The following is an 18,395-nucleotide window of genomic DNA, read 5'->3' as shown; positions in this document are numbered from 1 at the left end:
TCTTACCCCTGGCTCAGATATATAACCTTTATATTATTATTATTATTATTATTATTATTATTATTATTATTATTATTATTATTATTATTATTATTATTAATGAGGTTAAGATCACTGGATTAGACCTCCACCTTTGAGCAGATTTAATGAATCATAAATAAAATAAATAATTTTGTGCAAAATGTCAGATTCTCTCCAATCCATAAATTCTCCTTCAAATGCCCTGACCACCATTTGTGCCACCCCATGTATCTGCAATCTGTATATGAGCCACCAATTACAATTATTTAGATCCTTTAGATGTCTGAAGTTGAAGGCATCTCCATGATGTTTTGGGGTAGTGGTGGTTAAAGGGATATGGGTGACTGGTCATAAGGTCAGTGGCTTAATGCCTGTGGATCAAACCAGAGCATCTCCATGATGCTACGGGGCAATGGTGGTTCAGTGGTTGAGGGTCTGGGTTAGTTATCATAAAGCCCAAAGTTCAAGTCTCAGCATCTCCACAATATTTTGGTTAGTGGAGGTTCAGGGTACTGATTGTAAGATTGGTGGTTAAATGTCCCAGGATCAATTCCTCGCATCACAATATTTTGGGGGCAATAGTGGCTCATTGGTTAATGCCCTGGGTTACTGATCATAAGGTCAGGAGTTTAATGCCCTTAATTCAATCCACAGCATCTCCATGAAACTTTGTGCTTCAGTGGTTCAGGCTCTGGCTTATAGTTTGTAGTATTGAGAATTCAAACCTGGGCACCACCAAGCTGCCACTGTTGGGCCCTCGAGCGAGACCTTTAACCCTATCTGCTCTAGGAGTGCCGTACCCCGGCTGACCCGGTGCTCTGAATCAATCTTCCTAACAAGCTGAAATATGCAAAAAACACGATTTCTCCTTGGTATTTATAATAAAGTACTCTAAAATGTTTCTTCTACAAGTTCTATATGAACTCGCTGTATGGGAATGTAATGTGTAATATGTCTCCACCTGCTGGTACGTAGTGGTATTGCTTTACACCTGTGGCTAATTAGAGAGCACACAAACGCCTACTTTTCACATTTTTCACTCATTTTTGCGTTAATATTAATGGCATTTGCCCCTTATTCAGAGCGACCTTTATTCATTTGATTATCTCATTTATACAACTGAGCAGTTGAGGACCAGTTTACTCAAGACTCAGCAGTAGCATGTTGGTGATGCTGGAATTTGAACTCCAATCAGAAAATCCACTTTCAATTTAGTTTTATGTGTAAAGCACTTTTAACAATAGACATTGTCCCAAAGCAGATTTACAAAGATACACAAGTGATCAAATCTGAATTTATACACCCATCCTCATCTGGGTGGCACCGAATGTCCATTTATTACAGTTCCATCATTGTTGAGGTGTGCTGTTCAGTAACAGGCGCTTAAAAGCCATGAATGCTGTTCATGCTAACTGTAGTCCTGAGCCATTGTAGAAGTGTTTACATTAATTACAGTCCAAATCTATCCTCAGAGTTCTCAAAATGCTCTTCATGGGTTTTCAGGCTGTTCTTGTAGACATCATAGGACAATAAGGACAGGGAAAGTCTTAGAATGACTATTCGCACTTCATTCATCATACAAGAGCCGGTTATTGGTTAATACCATTGCAACTCTGAAAAACGAGAGACCGAGAGAAAAATAGAGAGAGAGAGAGGAAAAAAAGGGAGAAGAAATGCCCATCCCACCTAAAGACCATATCTAATTGAGCTCTTTAACCACACTAGGCATCGCTATGATTCAATCTCTGGACAACAGGCAAAACGCTTTTCTTCTGCACCACTTTGTTGGAAGCCTGTTTTCTATTAGGACCAGGAGATATGAACAATTCCAAGGGCACTTAGTAGACAACATTTTAAGTGACCCCATTACTGATTATAGCACAACTCATGAAAACACTGGATTCAATTCAGCATTATAAAAGATCTTTCATTAAAATAATTACATCTTAAGGTACTTTTGACAGAAATAGCAAGACGTTTATTTGGTTCTGGGTTCAGGCCTACAGGTCAGCACCATAGGATCACATTTGAATGCTTAAGGCTGATGCTACTGATATACAACAAGAGGGAAAGCAGTGTAGCTGGGCCATGCAAACCAACAAGATGAGGCACAAGCACATACAGAACAATTTTATACACAAAATATCAGTCCCGTTACATCGATTTAATTGAACTGTTCCCACTAATTTATCTGAGAAACATGGAAAATTTTGAAGACCTTAATTTGACATACAAAAAAACGGAGAGGAGTTATTTTTTGATAGTGCATAGCAGTCAAAAGTCTGTGAAATCCCACTTTTATCAAGCAGTCAAATCAAGTCAGGATTTCTCGAGCAAATCTTTTGTGAAGTCAAGTCATTGGCATTTTTCATGTTTTTACAACCATTCCATGCGAATACAAGCGTCCTGATCTTCTGAAAAGTCTTTTCAAATGTATTTGGATTTCCAGAAAGATGGAACTTACATGATTTACGACTTTGTTTTGTTGTTGTTTGTTGTTGTTGCCTACCATAGGAGACTAAATCAGAGATTCTAATTACAAGATGACAATCTGACTGCTGTTTTTCATCGAGGTTCCCATAAACACGGAGTCCTTTAGAGCATCTAAGATCCAAAGTCTCTTTTGTCACGAATATTCTGCGCACACAAAGTCTTGTTCAGTAGCCGTAGAGCTCGTTATCCAGCCAGCTGTGCTCTCTTTGGTACCTCGTGCTGGAACGGTTCTGGTAGGAGTCGTAGATGTCATTGGTGACGAAGCCACTCTCGGTGCTGGCCAGCGTGACGAAGCCGCTCTCTGTGTCCTGGCCTCCAAGATTGTCATACTCATCAGTCGGTGTGTCGGGGGACGAGCCCAGGAACGAGGAGTTTTTGATGTGAGGCCGGGCTTCACTCAGGTCGGTCTCGTGCTGCCTTCTGATCACGTTGTACACATCTGGACTTGGGCTGCTGCATCGCTCTCCTGGGGGCCAGGTTCCATGCTTATCTGCAGGAATCTCTGTTTGCTTTCTTCTTCTAAAATGAGGGAGTAAATGCAGTGTCACACCAAAGCCAATATTTACATTTACACCATTTGGTAAACGCCCTCTACAGCGAGTGTTGAGGAACTTGTTCAAGAGCCCAACAGTGGCGCTGGGATTTGAACTCATGACAGTTTGCTCAAGAGTCCAACACTTTAACCACTGAGCTACCACCTTTATATATACATTACATCACACTTTCTTCACATATCCAAGCAATGTTAGGATAGGCTATTAAAAAGCACCAATAGAGCACAGAGCCTTGCTTATTGCCCAATGGTGGCAGCTTGGTGGTGCTGGGGCCTAACCCTAACCCTAAACCTAACCCTAACCCTATATACTATCACCTTTATAATCGAATCAATTTATTTACCATTTTATTTATACAGCAATCATTATTAAAAGTAGGGCTATAAGTATTTCGACATCTGACCGTCACACTCATATGTACCAATTACAAAACCATTAGCATTAACACAGAGTTGGTCTCATTTATGATGATCTAATAACCTTAACTCTTCTTGGAAGGCGTTCCACAAGCTTTCAAAACATTATTGTAGGGAATTTGCTCTTATTTAGACATACTATTAATGATGTCAGACATTGAGAATGCCTGGAGTGCAGTCTATAATCCAAATCATCCCAAAGGAGTTCAGGACACTCGTGTTCTTCCACTCATTTCTTAGCAAACCATATATTCATGGAGCTTGCTGTGTGCACAGAGACACTCATGCTTGAATATGATTTGTCCATCTTAGTTCCAGTGAAGTGAACCTTAACGCTAAAGTGCACAAAGGCTTTCTAGACACTCTTTGGGTGGGTTTGATGGTCAAGTTTCCAAACACTTTTGGCCATATTGTCTATTTCTGCCCCCATTTTTACCATCATTCTTTGAGTTGCCTATAAAGTTCTTACTGTATATGTAATATTACATTAACCCTTGAACGTCAAAACTATAAAAAATAAAAAGACGTACCTTTTTGTGAACAGCTTGAAGCAAAAAACTCCAATTGCTACGATCAGGAGCAGCAGTAGAGGGATCGTAGGAAGAACAATGTAAGCGATGTTCATTACATTATCTGAAAAACATTAAGGAATACACACCATCGATGCACTTTTTATATTAATCTGGCTTATATTTAGAATGGATAATTGAATAGTCTTGTTCATCTTGTGGTTTTTCATGCATTCATTTGCCACAGTTGATAAAAATCAGTCAAACAATAAACAGAAACGGAAACCAGCCCTCAGATGTATTTCTATTTCGCCTGAACATCATGGATTGGTTGAACTGAACTTAAATATATATTTGTAGCTGTCTATCGCTTTCTCTTTAAGGTACTAAGTTTCTTTATGTGAGACTAAAGTTATTAGAATAGTGCATTCATTTAAACGTAATGCTTCCTGGCCAATCAGAATTGAGAATACTACAATGCTATAGTATCAACATTGTTAATAAAAGTAAAAGTAGCAGCACTGCACTAAAACCAATCAAATCTGAGATTTATATTTATTCATTCGACTCTGGTGATATACCTGTATGTTCAGTCACTTCGACGCCCTTCTCATCATCGTGAATGGTCACTGATGGGTTCCTGGGTACTTCAGTTGTCGTGGTTGTTGTAAAGATATCTGAAACGAGAAGAAAATCAATGATTTGGAAGTGAGGATCTATAGGTCAAGGTAGCCGGATTGGGCAGTTTCCATTCCACTTTAGTCTGCTCAAAATCCTTTGATTGGGAAAATTCAATTGGGAAAAAAATTTGAAAAAAAAAAAACTAAAAAAATGTGCCAACTATACAACCAATGCATCAGATCAGTCGAAATATGATTTCAATATTAATAAATCAATCTAAATTAATCTCATTTGGAGAGCATCTGATACCTCACAGATGTTTTAAGGTATTAAATGCTAGAATTGGATAAAATCTCTGCAATTGAGCTTATGCAAAAGTTCAAGGTGGCTAGAGTGCTAACATGCTGGAACAGGTTTGGGGTTCTAGTTTGAGAGAAGGGAAAATGTGTACACTTGTGTCCCTTTAACTTTGTAGTAAAAGTTTGGGGAAGAACCACATATGAATGGGAAAGTCAGGTGTCCCAATATAGTCCATATAGTATAACTAATAGCCTAATTAGAAGTTTGCTTATTAAAGTATAGTCCAAATACAGTAATCTACCGCTTTACCTGGAATCCTGCTCTCGCGGATAGCACATAGACCAAAACACTTATAGGAAATTGTTTTTATTGAGTTTTATGTTGAAATAAAGAAATGCATAAATACAGAGAAACTACGCATAGGCTACGCTACTACAGAACTGTATACTGTACAGTACATGTCCTCACTATAAATGTGATACGGTGTACTGTAGTTCTACAAATTTACACATAATAAACATCCATCTTGCTAAACATTTTAGCAATTGTTTCTGTGTGTGTTTAAAGTGTGTGGGAGGATAATTTACGGCTTAAACAATAAAAAAAAAAGTCCTTTTTGGGGTGCAGTTTTTTGTTTATCGGTTTTGGAAAGTAACCACTATGATAAACGGGTGATTACCGTACCTCCATCTGAGGTATTTTTCTACAATAATTGAAATGCTGCATGTTTTATCGACTTGTTTCGTTATGCCATTAGAAAGTATCAAAATACGAACTAATTTGTTAACATACGTAGCATACGTTTTTAGCAACATCTAAACCCAACAGACGGCTGGCTAGTGTGCTAATTGCAGCAAAATGGCCTCTGCGTTTAGCATTTTTGGATTGCTGTTTTGAGATAATATAATACCTCATAAATACGCTAACTTGTGTGTGCTCTGTTCGCAGCAGTAGGTGGGATTGGAGCTCTGTCTGAAATCTAAATTTCCTGAACATTCTGGTAATATCTGTTATGAATATCACATATGATGGATGGGGTTAGGGCTTGTGTGTGTGTGTGTGTGTGTGTGTGTGTGTGTGTGTGTGTGTGTGTGTGTGTGTGTGTGTGTGTTTTTGTTCCATTCTGCCCACTCAGTCTGCAAAAAAAGCTCACTGTGTGGGTGGTATAATGTCATAATGGCGAATTCAGTGAATCAATGTAATGCAGTAGGGAGCCATGTCAGAGATCTGATTGTAATATGGTCTGATTTCTTCCGATATGGTTTTGTACTTCTCAGACTCACAGGAAGACTGTTAAAACATTCTTCCAAAAGGTCTGATTTATTGAATCTGATCAGTCAGAAGGTTGACAGTTTTTTCTTTAGCAGCATCTCTGAAAAGAAAATCCTGGGTGTCACTTATTTCGATAACATTTATATCAAAACAATCAGTTTTGATCGTTGTACACAAGGACTTATATGGTTGATGTTTGACATAAATATCAGATCTTATTAAAAAAGTGTCATTTTCTTAATGAGGACTTAAAGAAAAATGTAAGACGTCTTCAGTATCAGTGACAATTTCTTTTTTTTTTATTACCAAACTCATATTGAATAATCGCACCTTTGGTATACTTGCAGATGAAATTGTTCTTCGTCTCACAGTTGTCGTCGTTCCACTGGAACATGTAGCGGTTTCCCTCGTCCGAAGAAGCTGATGGTTGGTGGTACATCACCACACACACCTCGTAACCACAAGACGGCTCATCCGTGTGCCAGTTTCTATGCATATAGACAGAAAGCTTTTAGTTTTTGATTCCCTGATCATCATCTATAAATATTTAAGAGGACCAAGTGACATACTTATATAATTGTCAAAAAGTGTGTTTGCAAAGTGCAGACATATAAAAAGAGGATCCTCACTGTATAAAGTCAGTCAGTCTTTTATAGATTTTCAGGAGGATTTTATTGTTCAGTAATAATCAAAAGTCCCCTCATATTCACAGTCTAAAACTGTCTTTAAGAAAACATGGTGCTCTACTAGCCAATCACAGAAATCTTTAAAATGATGTATGCAGAGTAGCGCTAATGCTAATGCTAAAAGACTAATTTACAGAGAACTCTATGCCTTTATCTACTCCCAAATTAAATACATAAACCCAACTAAATGCCTCAACATGATGCTATCAGAATCACAGCAGAATTGTGTTTTATAATGCATAATCGTTCTACATAAAGTCTCGTGTCAGACCTGAAATTAGATCGACTGCCATCCAGCCAGTAATACTGAGACTCGCAGTCCATGCTGCTCTCTTCATACTTGGGCTGCCTGCGTAGACCGATCCAAAAGTCACCATCGGAAGCTTTCAGGTCCTGAATAAAGCCCTCGACGAGACTCTGTTCAGCCAGAGACTCGATGCTGAGCAGATCTCCTCCGTCGCTCCTGCATGCCCGTTGGGCCTCCTCAAAGTTTAGCTTACGCCAGCTGTCCTCGAAGTAGCCGATTTTGTAGCAGGGTTTGTTGGTGCCCGGCTTGCATATGTGTTGGCCTTACGTGAGAAAAGTGAGACAAGACAAGTCATCGCCTCTAATTTGTGAAGTATTATTTTAACTATAACGATTTGCAAGATTCCAGTTTTGAGTAAGATAATAAAGAGATGAAGGGGAATATAAGGGTCAAAAGAGGTAGAGTTTTATTTCTTTTCTTGAAACTGAGTAAAAATCCAACCACTTGACCCACATTTGTAATTTGTATGGATTTCTCATGTACTTGTAAATTGTACAGAAGTCGCAGTCATGCTAGTTTTTCAGGAGGCTGATTTCTTTCGGATACCTCCTGTGGAAAATGGAGTCAACTGATTATGACAATGTTAAAAAAAAATGTATATATAAAATCTGTATGTACACAGCAACACTGCAAACTAGGCGTTTTTTTTTTTTTTTTTTTCACATACGGATTTTAAATGATTTTAAGCTTTTTTTTAAAATTATGATTTATTTTAAGCAATCAGTCTTTATAATCTTGAATTTCCTATTAGTCACTCATCTTCAAATGACAGAAATTAAGAACTCTGAACTTGCGTTCATGGTATCAACTGTTTGCATGCGTTGAATGGGAGTCAATGGAATGAAAGGTGTAGTGTGACCAGAGCAGAAATCAAAATTTCAGCTGACTGTCCTTAACAATATAAGACAGACTTTAAAAGCCTGAATCCATTAGACTTCTGAAATTCCCATTTCTCATATAATCTCCTCAACCAGAGTGGAATCCTGCTCCCTGAGTTACTCTATAATACAATTTGTCCAGCAATGATATTTTGTTGGATATTTGGATATATGGTTCTATCCCTTTATACTATTTAAATATCCTATGCTAAAAATTGGCACTTATTAATACAAGTGGCCCCTTTGCTTACATGCTCCTAATTAGACCGGAACCCTGCAAGGTTCTGAAAATAAAATCCCTGACCCACGTCCCACCACCGTAAGCTGTGTGTCTATTCGAAGTCCTTTTGCGTACACGAGTCCAGTTTGCAATGCAGCACTAGACATCTCGCAAAATATCTACAGCACGCACCACACGCTGGGTTTACAGGCAGTAAAAAAAAAGCTTTAATCACGATCAAAAGAAGAAGAAAAATAAAACGACTTCAAAGGGGATGCAGATATTGTAAAAAAAAAGTTCACAAAGTATAAGTGTCTAGAGCAGGGGTGTACAGTCTTTTCCAGAAAGGGCAAAGCAGGAACCAAATCCACACCAAATTCTACCTGTAAAAATTTTGATTTAAATTCTCAATGACTATCAGGAGTGATCCTTAATTGGTTGGAATAAAAACCTGCACCTACACAGGCCCTTTGTGAAGAAGATTTGACACTCCTGGTTTAGAGTGTTACAAAAAATCAGACGTGGCCAAGTCATTGAAATGCCCATAAAATATGAACAAATCTGGGTTTGATGTAAGATATGGTTCCTCTCACCCTTTACACCTACCTGTTTCACCTTGACACTCTTTCTATTTGCGTTTGAAGTTTCTGAAATTGGTTTCAGGGTCAGATCTTGTAAATGGTCCCTAAAGATTTGCAATTTAGACAAACTCACCCCCTCGTCCTTGCATGTGTGGATAATCACATCCTAGACCTATAGACCTGTTCAGCTGCTAGAATCATAAAAACTGACCCGTGCTCTATGCAACTCTAATTCACTATACACTCATTATGCACATCATTTCAACACACTTGTACTTGTGTTTGTGTACACCTCTATACTGAGATCTAGAATTAGAGATCTAGAATCTCGCTGTGAAAAGGATGGGTCTCCTTTGGGTTCAGTTCCTCCCACAGTTTGTTATTTCATGTAATTTTCTCAGAAGATTTTTCTTTCCACTATCACTTCTCACTTGGGATCTAAAGGATTTTTCTTAAGCTGCATGATCCCTCATATATTATTGAAATCAAACTGGAGATCTTGCGGAAATAATCTTGAAATAAACTTGCTATGAACTTGATATCAGATCCATATACAAGAAATGCTGGTTGCACATAATGTGAGTAATAATTTCCCATCACACTGGACATTATGTCAGGAATAAGGACAGATCTGTTAAAAAAGCTCACTCACCACCAAGCACTTGGTTTGCTGAAGTCGGCACACTGAGCATCAGGGCTGAAAACGCCAAAAGTCTCCTCGCATCCATTTCAGTGTTACTTCTCAGGCTTCCATGAAAGAAGAAATGTGTCTTTTAAACGTTAAACATTAGAGACATTTCCACAAATAGACAATCCACAGACTGAACGAGGATCCGTGTGTGTGTGACAGGAAGAGAAAAAGAGAGAGAGAGAGAGAGAGAGAGAGAGAGAGAGAGAGAGAGAGAGAGAGAGAGAGAGTGTGTATAAACTCAATGTTGTCTCCTCAAGGTACAGGCAGGAAAGAAAGGCAGGGAGGAGTGTGTAAGGGGTTTTTTCCCCTCATGCGAGCACATCAGTTGTAAATGAATTAGCCTGCTGATGGTAAGTGGAGCAGCTAAAACAGACTCCACCCACCACCATCAGGTAAAAAGCAGCTAAAAAAGACTCTGTCCATCATCTGCAAGTAAAAAGCAGATAAGAGACTCTGCCCTTCTCAAAGTTGACGTGTTAGAAACAGGAAAAATGGGCGAGCGTAAGGATTTGAGCGAAGGCCAAATTGTGACGTCTAGACGACTGGGTCGGAGCATCTCCAAAACTGCAGCTTTTGTTGGATGTTTCCTGGTCTGCAGTGGTCAGTATCTATCAAAAGTGCTCCAAAGGGGGAACAGTGGTGAACGGGCGACAGGGTCACGGGCGGCCGAGGCTCACTGATGCACGTTGGGAGCGAAGGCTGATCCGTGTGGTCCGATCCAACAGACGAGCTCCTGTAGCTCATATTTCTGAAGAAATTCATGATCTTCATGACAGCAGCAAAAGGGGGACCAACACAATATTAGGCAGGTGGTCATAACGTTATGTAGACATATTTGGATAATGTGAATCATAAATAATGAATTGGAATTGGAAATACACAGTGCAGCGCAATTTCTGATTGAAAATATTGCTAGTCTTATGTACGTAGCTTATTTATTATAATTCAAATTGATTGAAAATGAATGTAATGTGAACAAGACCTTTTTTTTTACTTAGTTGTTGCTCTACAGCCTCAGGGAAAATTCTGCAGAATGTACAGTATCTTGCCCGTTCCATTTCAGCGCAGCCTCCCCGACCTCAGCATGATGAATTTAGTATTGTCGAACCAATTTAGGCCAAATCGATCGAATTCCACTGCTGGACTCAACAAGCTAATCCCAGGCAATGAGATGGAAAATGAGCACAACATTGTAAGATTTACCAGGTACTGTAGTAACTGGCATTACTACACATTTCAAAAATGTAATTCCTTGTGAATGTCACTTGTGAAAATTGTGTGTTTTTGGGCTAAGTTAGATTGTAAACACTTTCTTTGTACGCTTCTGTTTCTGCATCTTTCCATTCACAACTTGGGGAGAAAAGGATGTTGAAATCAGAGGATTTGAAATGAGTTTTTGTAGTGCGAACTAAATAAACGTTCAAAAACTGACATTGTTATGCGAGTTTTCAAACAAACAAGATGGTGGACGATGTTGTACCATAGGTGTTGTGTCTGCTGTCCATCTTGATATCGTTGTTCAAGAATAGCTTAGCATTATACAGAGTACAGATTCCAATTTTATTTTCAGATTCCTTTATTTTTTTTGCATTAAACACATGCAGCTCAGTGAAGTAAGCTTTTAAAAAAAAATTATTATAGATAAGCAATTTTTTGGAGATTCCAGTCCTGATGGAAAGTGTTTTTATTTTTTCTACATAATCACTTCTTTTTTTTATTAATCAGCAAAAAAAAAAAAAAAAGTGTGTAAAGACATACATTTGTTAGATGGACAGTGTTGTGCATGCTCTTATACACCCAAATCAAAAAAACTGCCGGCACCCTTTATACAAGTTCACGCACTTCCTTGATGTCCCCATCCAGAATCTCAGGGGGGGTCTTGCAAAAAAACCTGCGGATACAGCATAATGGGTCAGAATTGGCAAATTAAGTGAAGCAGAAATAGCCATTTCTATATATATTTTTTATATTTACATTTGCTTCCGAATGCTTAGTCATTTGATACACAGATTTGCGCAACATGCAGTGATAAATGGTGCCAAGCTGAACTTTTCCATGATTCTAGGATGGTGCTTGTAGGATAAAGGGATATGAAACCCAATTTTTAAAATAAGGTCCAAATTTGTGCTGCAAATTATTTCAAAAATATACACTAAATTCGCATTTATCTGTGAAAGATGCACCAAATATGTACCCTCAATAACACCACCCTAGAGGACATAAACAGTACGGACTGCTACCCATATTTGGTGAATACTTTTAAAAATATCCAATAAACAGCAGGTTGTTGTGTCAAAACCCAGCACTAAGGATGCCGAGCTGTTCACATTTTTGCCACCACAGCCGATTCATGGATTAATTGACCAACAAGGTCGAATTAGTGAGCCCTTAATGTGCTGAGTTACAGCAGGAACCTTGTGAAGAACTTGTGCAACCTGTACTGAAAAGATCTGTTATTTAAACAATTCGTGTTATCATCAAATGTGAGGAATTTGGTACATTTTGGATGTTCTCTGTATTATAACTTATAACCCCAAACCATGAATTTGGTTAATTGGCATACCACACACATTTTCTATTATTGTGTCACAGTAAACTTATTCTAATACCGCTCCCAAGAATGAAAATGAACTCTTTTTTGTTTGCTCTTTTTTTATTTTTTTTATTTAAAGTAATTTATGGTAGCAGCATCAGCGAATACAGCGTCCCCTCCCACAGCAGTAAATCCTCTAGTCAGTGTCGGGTTACTGCCTTTACATCCATACAATCGATGCGGGGCTCTATCACGCACCGTGCTGCTTAACGTAAGCAGTTTAAACCTAGATATTTCACCAGATTAATTCTGCCTTTGACTGCATGGATGTTTTCATGTACCTCTTGGTCCGCTGGGGCGTATTCGGCTTGCGCAAACGGGGTACGATTTCTTTCTGTGGAGAATAAAGGAAACGCTTTCAAATCATAAAGTTAGCAGATAACAAGGAGGTTTGTTTTGCTGTCAAGGCCTTATGATGCGATTCGGAGGATTATTTGTGACATAACTACACAATATGAGAAGTATATGCTAATATATGCTACGTTTATAATGGCTGATTTCAGGTTTCGGTTGTTAGCTGTGTTGGACCAGTAATTTTTCGATTAGAGCAATAAATTAGCTGGTTTAATAATAAGAATAAGTAAACTAGTCAACTCAACAACTCACAGATCAAACTTAAAGTAATATATGAGCTAGAACAATTGTAATGTATATCAATGTATAATGTATTTATCACATTTTTCTACTGAGATTTGTGAGTTTTTGGCTACAAGGTCTGCTTTAATCTACATTAGCTTCAAGCAGTGATGTAAGATTGACCTGCCTATGACTAATCATGATTGCTAAAACGGCTAAGGCTATCCACATAGTCATCATCCTTTTCCCCTAGAGACTTGCAAGCCCATAATGAGTTGCTTTCCAGGCCGTTCCACTTTTCCTGTTCCTCTGAAGGGGCTGGACAGTCACTAAAATGCTGAGGCTTTAAGGAAAAAGTGCTGATAAGGAAGACCGAGCACTCTAATGGATAGGAGAGAAATAAAACACTTGGCTGTCTAAAGGACTCTTCTTCTACCCAAATCTGCAAAAGGGCTGTAATGATGGATTGCCTGTTGGATGATTTGCACGTGCGTATTGGCGGCTAAACAGAAACGGAACGGCAGTACGGGTTTTATAAGGGAGATTGACACACTGCTGCATACCTTAATCCGATCTTCTCTGTGCTTTTTCAGGAGGGCCATGATCTCGGCACGCTTTTTCGCCTTTGAGAAGAAAAAACACACACAAAAAACTGGCATGTGAAAAAGCAAGCAATGTTAGATAGTTAACCCTCCTACATCTCTGGTCAGTCGTAATCTATGTGCATATAGACAAAGGCTGAGAATGCAGCAGCCAGCTGGCAAGAGAAACTGCAACTACTAAACAAGCCTCATAACTGATTTAACACTCTCACTTTTTTTTGCTACACGGCTGCTTGGCAATTAACGTCGTTTGATTGATTTCATTTTGAATATGGACCCCGGTAGCCATTTATCAAGCGGACATCATTCGAGAGCAGGTTAATCAGTTACAGTAATGTAACGCAACACAATTATTATCATCAGCTATAAACATTACTCATGTCATGTACTGCAAAAGCACTCAAAGTGAAACTCAAATGAAATCAAATGAAATAGGGCCATTTCCTCCGACAGAATAACTGCCCTTATTCATGTGAGACGTTTTGATTCAGAATAAAACCATTTCTTAGAAAACCAGCCATTTCTTTCCACTTGGCAGCTTTTTCTTGGATGAAAAGTTACTAAATAGGAATTGTAATGAAAATAATCTGGTCTCTGTTGAACTATGGATTCTACAGCTTTCAGGTCGATTGCTCTCAGTGGACCTGTGGAGAAATAAGAGGGATGTGAAGTTGAGCAGATTGTAGCTGTGCTGGAAAAACAAAGAAGATGGTAATGCGCGAGTAACCGGAGTCACCAGAGAACGTTTTGCTGCATGTATTGACTTTTTAAGTAAAACCAAGAACTAGATTAAGGAAAAACATCAATTTTGTTAATGCAATTTTGTTGAAACTTAAAGCAGCGCTTAAGGCTGATAAAGAGTCAGTCGGGTCCAAAGTGATAATTAGATACATGATTGATATACACTTTTGTATATGTACTTTTGTACTGTAATGAATGAACATTCGGTGTGGACCCAAATGAGGATGAGTTCCCTTTTGAGTCTGGTTCCTCTTAAGGTTTCTTCTTCATGGCATCTCATGGAGTTTTTCTTTGCCACAGACAATCTATATTGCTAAAACTGCTATAAAAATCAAAATGAATTGAAATTTTATACTTCAGTGCTGTCGAACTCTTGCACGTATTTGTTTATGTGCAATCGCTTGGCTGTACAACAATACAATACAATAACTCAGTACAACACCATTCAAATGCATCATTGTACAGCAGATGTTAATCAGATGCAAAAAAAAATGTATTCAATAATGAAATGTTTAAATAAAATGGGTTTATTGAACAATTGTATAAATTCAGTGAGGTTTGTGGTTTCTCCTGAACGAGTCTCACTTTACAAAATAAACAGAAGGCTGGTTATAATGTATGTAAATACAAGAAATCACATATTTCTTGGATGTTCCATGGATTAAATGTAACTATTAATAGACAAAAAATCAAATTCACTTTTATTTGTATAGCACTTTTAACAATGGACATTGTTAATAAACCACTTCAGGACATGCTTGTCATTGATTGATACCCGACATTAATTAAATTCCTAAAACAGCACACCCCATTTGTTTTTTTTCATCCTTTGCTCATTGAACCTTCCTGTTTTGAATGCGGTAGATGAGCGTTCGGAAAATCCAAGCAACGCTGTGAACATCAGCCGTCCTGGAATTCTCTGAACTTGGGTCAAACACGTACTAAACGTCAGGGACAACAAGGATAATGATATTCTATTGGCGCAATTGAATTTCAAATGAGGAATCTCAGAGCTCTGAACTCTTCATCCAACAAACTTCCTTTTAAATCTGCATTTTAAAACCTCTGTACTTCAAAATCCTCTCGGAAAAAAGAATCGACGTTCTCTCGATCCACCCAGGCTCTTTCAGCTGAATTGATCTCACAGCTTGCCTGGACGACGCAAAAATCTAATCCGATTAGCGGCCACGCTCAGCGGGCTGCGGCAAGCACCAGAGGCTCCGCAGATGCATCTATCATGACAGAAGTACAGTGAGCTGGTGGCAGCTTCTGGGATTGCATTAACCCGATTGGCTCCCTGGTGCTCTGCAGTGGGAAAGACCAGCGCTTAATCAAAAGTGCTACACGCTGCTTATCATATTAGAAAATGGCCGAGTTTTATGAGGGTGTAATATGAAGCACATGGCACGTCAGGGGGACCGTTTAATGCTTCACAGGAATTCAGAGATGCATTTAAACACTCTTCAATCTGGACCCTTAATTTTGTGGGCTGCAGGTTTATTGATTTTTCTAGATGGTCCACAGTGGACATGATATATATAAATAAAACTATAGATGTGCTGATGTTGCTAATTTGTTGCTCGGGCCAGACTTTTGTCGCCCAATCGCATATACCTGTTGGGATTTGTAACACCGAGTGCTTCATTACAACCTCCACAATTAAGGACCAATCTAGCTTTACGGTGGTGTGTGACTGCAGCGTGCACCAGATTCACTTTATGTCTTAAAGTGCACTGTTATGCAAGGGGGGGGCTGGCTTCATTTCCTTAATGCAGTGTGTCGAGCCTTTTTTTTTTTTTTTTTGCTTAAAGACAGCAGATTCTGGCTGCCAGATCCTCACGCTGCAAAAACCCATCCGATCTCCATTCATTGCTCATTATGGCTCGGTATCCGCTCGCCGCAGACCGGCTCTAGCGCAGCAGAAATTGCAGCAATATATCATATCAAGTTGCAGGAAAAGTGCTCCTGGCCATTAGAAATGCGTTGATCAACCTTGCACTTTTTTTGCATTTGCGATCTTAGGAATAATTTACAACTCATTAGAGCAGTAAGGTAAGTAGTAGATCAAGCAGATGGCACAAATAAATATCTTTAAACAATGTCTATGAGTTCCAGAGCCCCAGAGAGGACTTAATCTGGGGAAACCAAACGTACTGCTTAAAAGCTGGAGACTCCAAAAGTCCAAAAGGTATGACAAATTTTTTTTTTTTTGGGGGGGGGGGGGGGGGGGGTTTACATTTACATTTCACATTTACAAATACCTTTGGCAGATGCCTTCATACAGAGGGACTTATCTCATTGACACAACCAAGCAGCTATGAGGTTAAGGGCCTTGCTCAGGGGCCCAAGAGTGCCAGGGATTTGAACTCACAACCTTCAGATCCACAGTGCAATTCCTGAACCATTAAAGCCACACCAATCTGGATAAATTTGAAAACGGAGTTTTTTGTCTGAAAACTGTCTGCGTCCACACTTTAGTTTTAAATCGTTCCCCAAAAGTTGCTCGTCCGCATGAAACGTCTGAAAACGCACACGTCTCTGTACCGCGCGTCAGAGTAACGTAAGACTCTCTGGACTGCTTTATTTCTGCCTGCCGTTTATTTTGTTTTCTGGCTCTTTGGAACTTTGGCACCGTCTCAAGACTAAAAATGCGTCAAAAGCCTCCTTTTTCCCCAGTTCACACTGCGACATGAAAACTGCATCCATTTTGGAGAGCATTTTTTTCTCAAACCCACATTCCCTCTCATGCTTACACACTATATGTCTTGCTTTGATGAATTGATAGATATATCATACATACAAACACACACCTTACTATCCTTCCAAGGACCACCATTGATTAACTACATAATCAACGACTGTGTGAAACATTTCCTCTCACACTTCCTGCTACAGTCTTTATTTGAAGCAGATCAGCATGGGAAGGATTTTGCATCAATCTAAAGCATATCTTACCATTTCCAGGTATCTTTGTTTCTCATCCTGCATCTGTAGCTGGTAAGCCCTCTGTAGGATCTCATCGTTTTCTGTTGTGGGAAGATGCGGTTATTTTTGAGAAATCAGAAAGTGAAATTATTAAAAGGAATAAAAGATGACTTACTAGTCCATTGGGGCTGCTTGGGAACATTATTGCAGACTAAGAGGAAAGAGGAAACACAATTATTAACATTTATAGCATTTGGCAGACGCCTTTATCCAGACTTACAGTTACCGCATGTATACAGATGACAGTTAAAGGCCTTATTCCAGGGCCAGCTCGAGACCTTCCAGTCAGAGGTCTAACATCTTAACCATTGAGGAACCACTTCCCAATACTTTATTGCATCCGTTGTAATAGATTAAACCCGTATGGTATCGTATTTTACAATGCGTTATTTATTTATTTATTTATTTATTTTTTAATCTGCTCTCATTTGTCTCCAGAGATAAATCTGTAACTTTGCTTTTCGTACATGAACAAGTCTTCTGGGTGAACTGGGATTCCTCTATAACATGACATTTTTGACTTATTATTATGCGATAACAGAAATTAAATGTATTGTAATAATTATAAATATATAATATGTCAAATTATTAATAATACACACATTGTGTTGACATGATCTCTCTCTCTCTCTCTCTCTCTCTCTCTCTCTCTCTCTCTCTGGTAATCTTTACACAAGCACTTCCTATGGCAACCTCCAGATGCAGTCTAATGTCACACACACACACACACACACACACACACTCACGCGTGCGTTGTGTACTTGCCTATCTTTTAAAACTGTCTAAAGTCACAAGCAACCAAACACACACACACACACACACACACACACACACACACACACACACACACACACTTACGCGTGCGTTGCGGGGCCTTGGCTCTCCTCAGACGCTGTCCGATGTCCACCGTCTCTAAGCTGGACTCGATGGGAGGCTGTAGATACATGGAGCTCCAGAACACTTTGGAGTGCGCCACATCCTCTTCCGATGAGCCTTCAAACACCGTGTAACACACACCACCGCCTGAAAGTTTCTCCACCGAGTGTCCCACATCTCCCTCTTCTCTCATTACTCCACTGCTGCACTATACTAAGAGCTGAGTGCGTTCCCGGAAGTGAAGGCAGCGACGCTGTTGCCATGGAGAAAGACGCTTCCATAATTTCCCTGTTTGATTCATGCAGAATCTCCTCAATGATAATCTGATCCAGAAACTTTTCTTCTACTTTTCATAGGGAAAATTGTTGCGATATTATGCTTATTATGGCGTTTTATAGCATACAGAAAATTCCCTTTTATTTCCATTAACCTTCAAACTATTTCTATAAAGGTTTCCTTAAACTTCCTTCACT

General features: G+C 39.0%; 2 protein-coding genes across 3 annotated transcripts; both read right to left on the bottom strand.

Moving 5' to 3' along the window:
• Positions 1–1,976: 1,976 nt before the first annotated feature.
• Positions 1,977–9,821, bottom strand: layna (layilin a). Its single transcript, XM_083531226.1, has 6 exons — positions 9,511–9,821; positions 7,144–7,441; positions 6,517–6,674; positions 4,575–4,670; positions 4,015–4,117; positions 1,977–3,033 (listed from the first exon to the last, which is right to left on the bottom strand). Exons 1-6 carry the CDS (start codon positions 9,584–9,586, stop codon positions 2,679–2,681), a joined length of 1,086 nt encoding a protein of 361 aa, XP_083387352.1. The 5' UTR covers positions 9,587–9,821; the 3' UTR covers positions 1,977–2,678.
• Positions 9,822–11,107: 1,286 nt separating this feature from the next.
• Positions 11,108–18,152, bottom strand: hoatz (HOATZ cilia and flagella associated protein). 2 transcript variants are annotated; one of them, XM_083531069.1, is made up of 6 exons: positions 17,905–18,152; positions 17,162–17,197; positions 17,017–17,087; positions 13,282–13,341; positions 12,424–12,476; positions 11,108–11,440 (listed from the first exon to the last, which is right to left on the bottom strand). In XM_083531069.1, the coding sequence occupies exons 1-6, from the start codon at positions 18,113–18,115 to the stop codon at positions 11,374–11,376; spliced, it is 498 nt and encodes a 165-aa protein (XP_083387195.1). In that variant the 5' UTR covers positions 18,116–18,152; the 3' UTR covers positions 11,108–11,373. The 2 variants fall into 2 exon arrangements, with proteins under 2 accessions (XP_083387195.1, XP_083387196.1); XM_083531070.1 differs by lacking the exon at positions 12,424–12,476 and having other exon boundaries at positions 11,355–11,440.
• Between the last annotated feature and the right edge of the window lie 243 nt (positions 18,153–18,395).

Source organism: Silurus aristotelis (genome assembly GCF_946808225.1).
Source record: "Silurus aristotelis genome assembly, chromosome: 26".
NCBI classification, from domain to species: Eukaryota; Metazoa; Chordata; class Actinopteri; order Siluriformes; family Siluridae; genus Silurus; species Silurus aristotelis.
Note: the sequence above shows the minus strand (reverse complement) of the source record. Positions and strands in the feature narration are given on the sequence as shown.

Bases quoted from the DNA above. Each gene is read 5' to 3' on its own strand.
- hoatz (XM_083531069.1), bottom strand. From the start codon at position 18,115: ATGAGAGAAGAGGGAGATGTGGGACACTCGGTGGAGAAACTTTCAGGC. The intron at 13,342-17,016 runs GTAAGATATGCT...TTCTTCTCAAAG, and splicing joins AACAAAGATACCTGGAAATG to GCGAAAAAGCGTGCCGAGAT. The intron at 11,441-12,423 runs GTACATGAAAAC...CTGTATCCGCAG, and splicing joins ACGCCCCAGCGGACCAAGAG to GTTTTTTTGCAAGACCCCCC.
- layna (XM_083531226.1), bottom strand. From the start codon at position 9,586: ATGGATGCGAGGAGACTTTTGGCGTTTTCAGCCCTGATGCTCAGTGTG. The intron at 4,118-4,574 runs GTATATCACCAG...AATGTTTTTCAG, and splicing joins CGAAGTGACTGAACATACAG to ATAATGTAATGAACATCGCT. The intron at 3,034-4,014 runs GTACGTCTTTTT...CCCTCATTTTAG, and splicing joins TTCAAGCTGTTCACAAAAAG to AAGAAGAAAGCAAACAGAGA.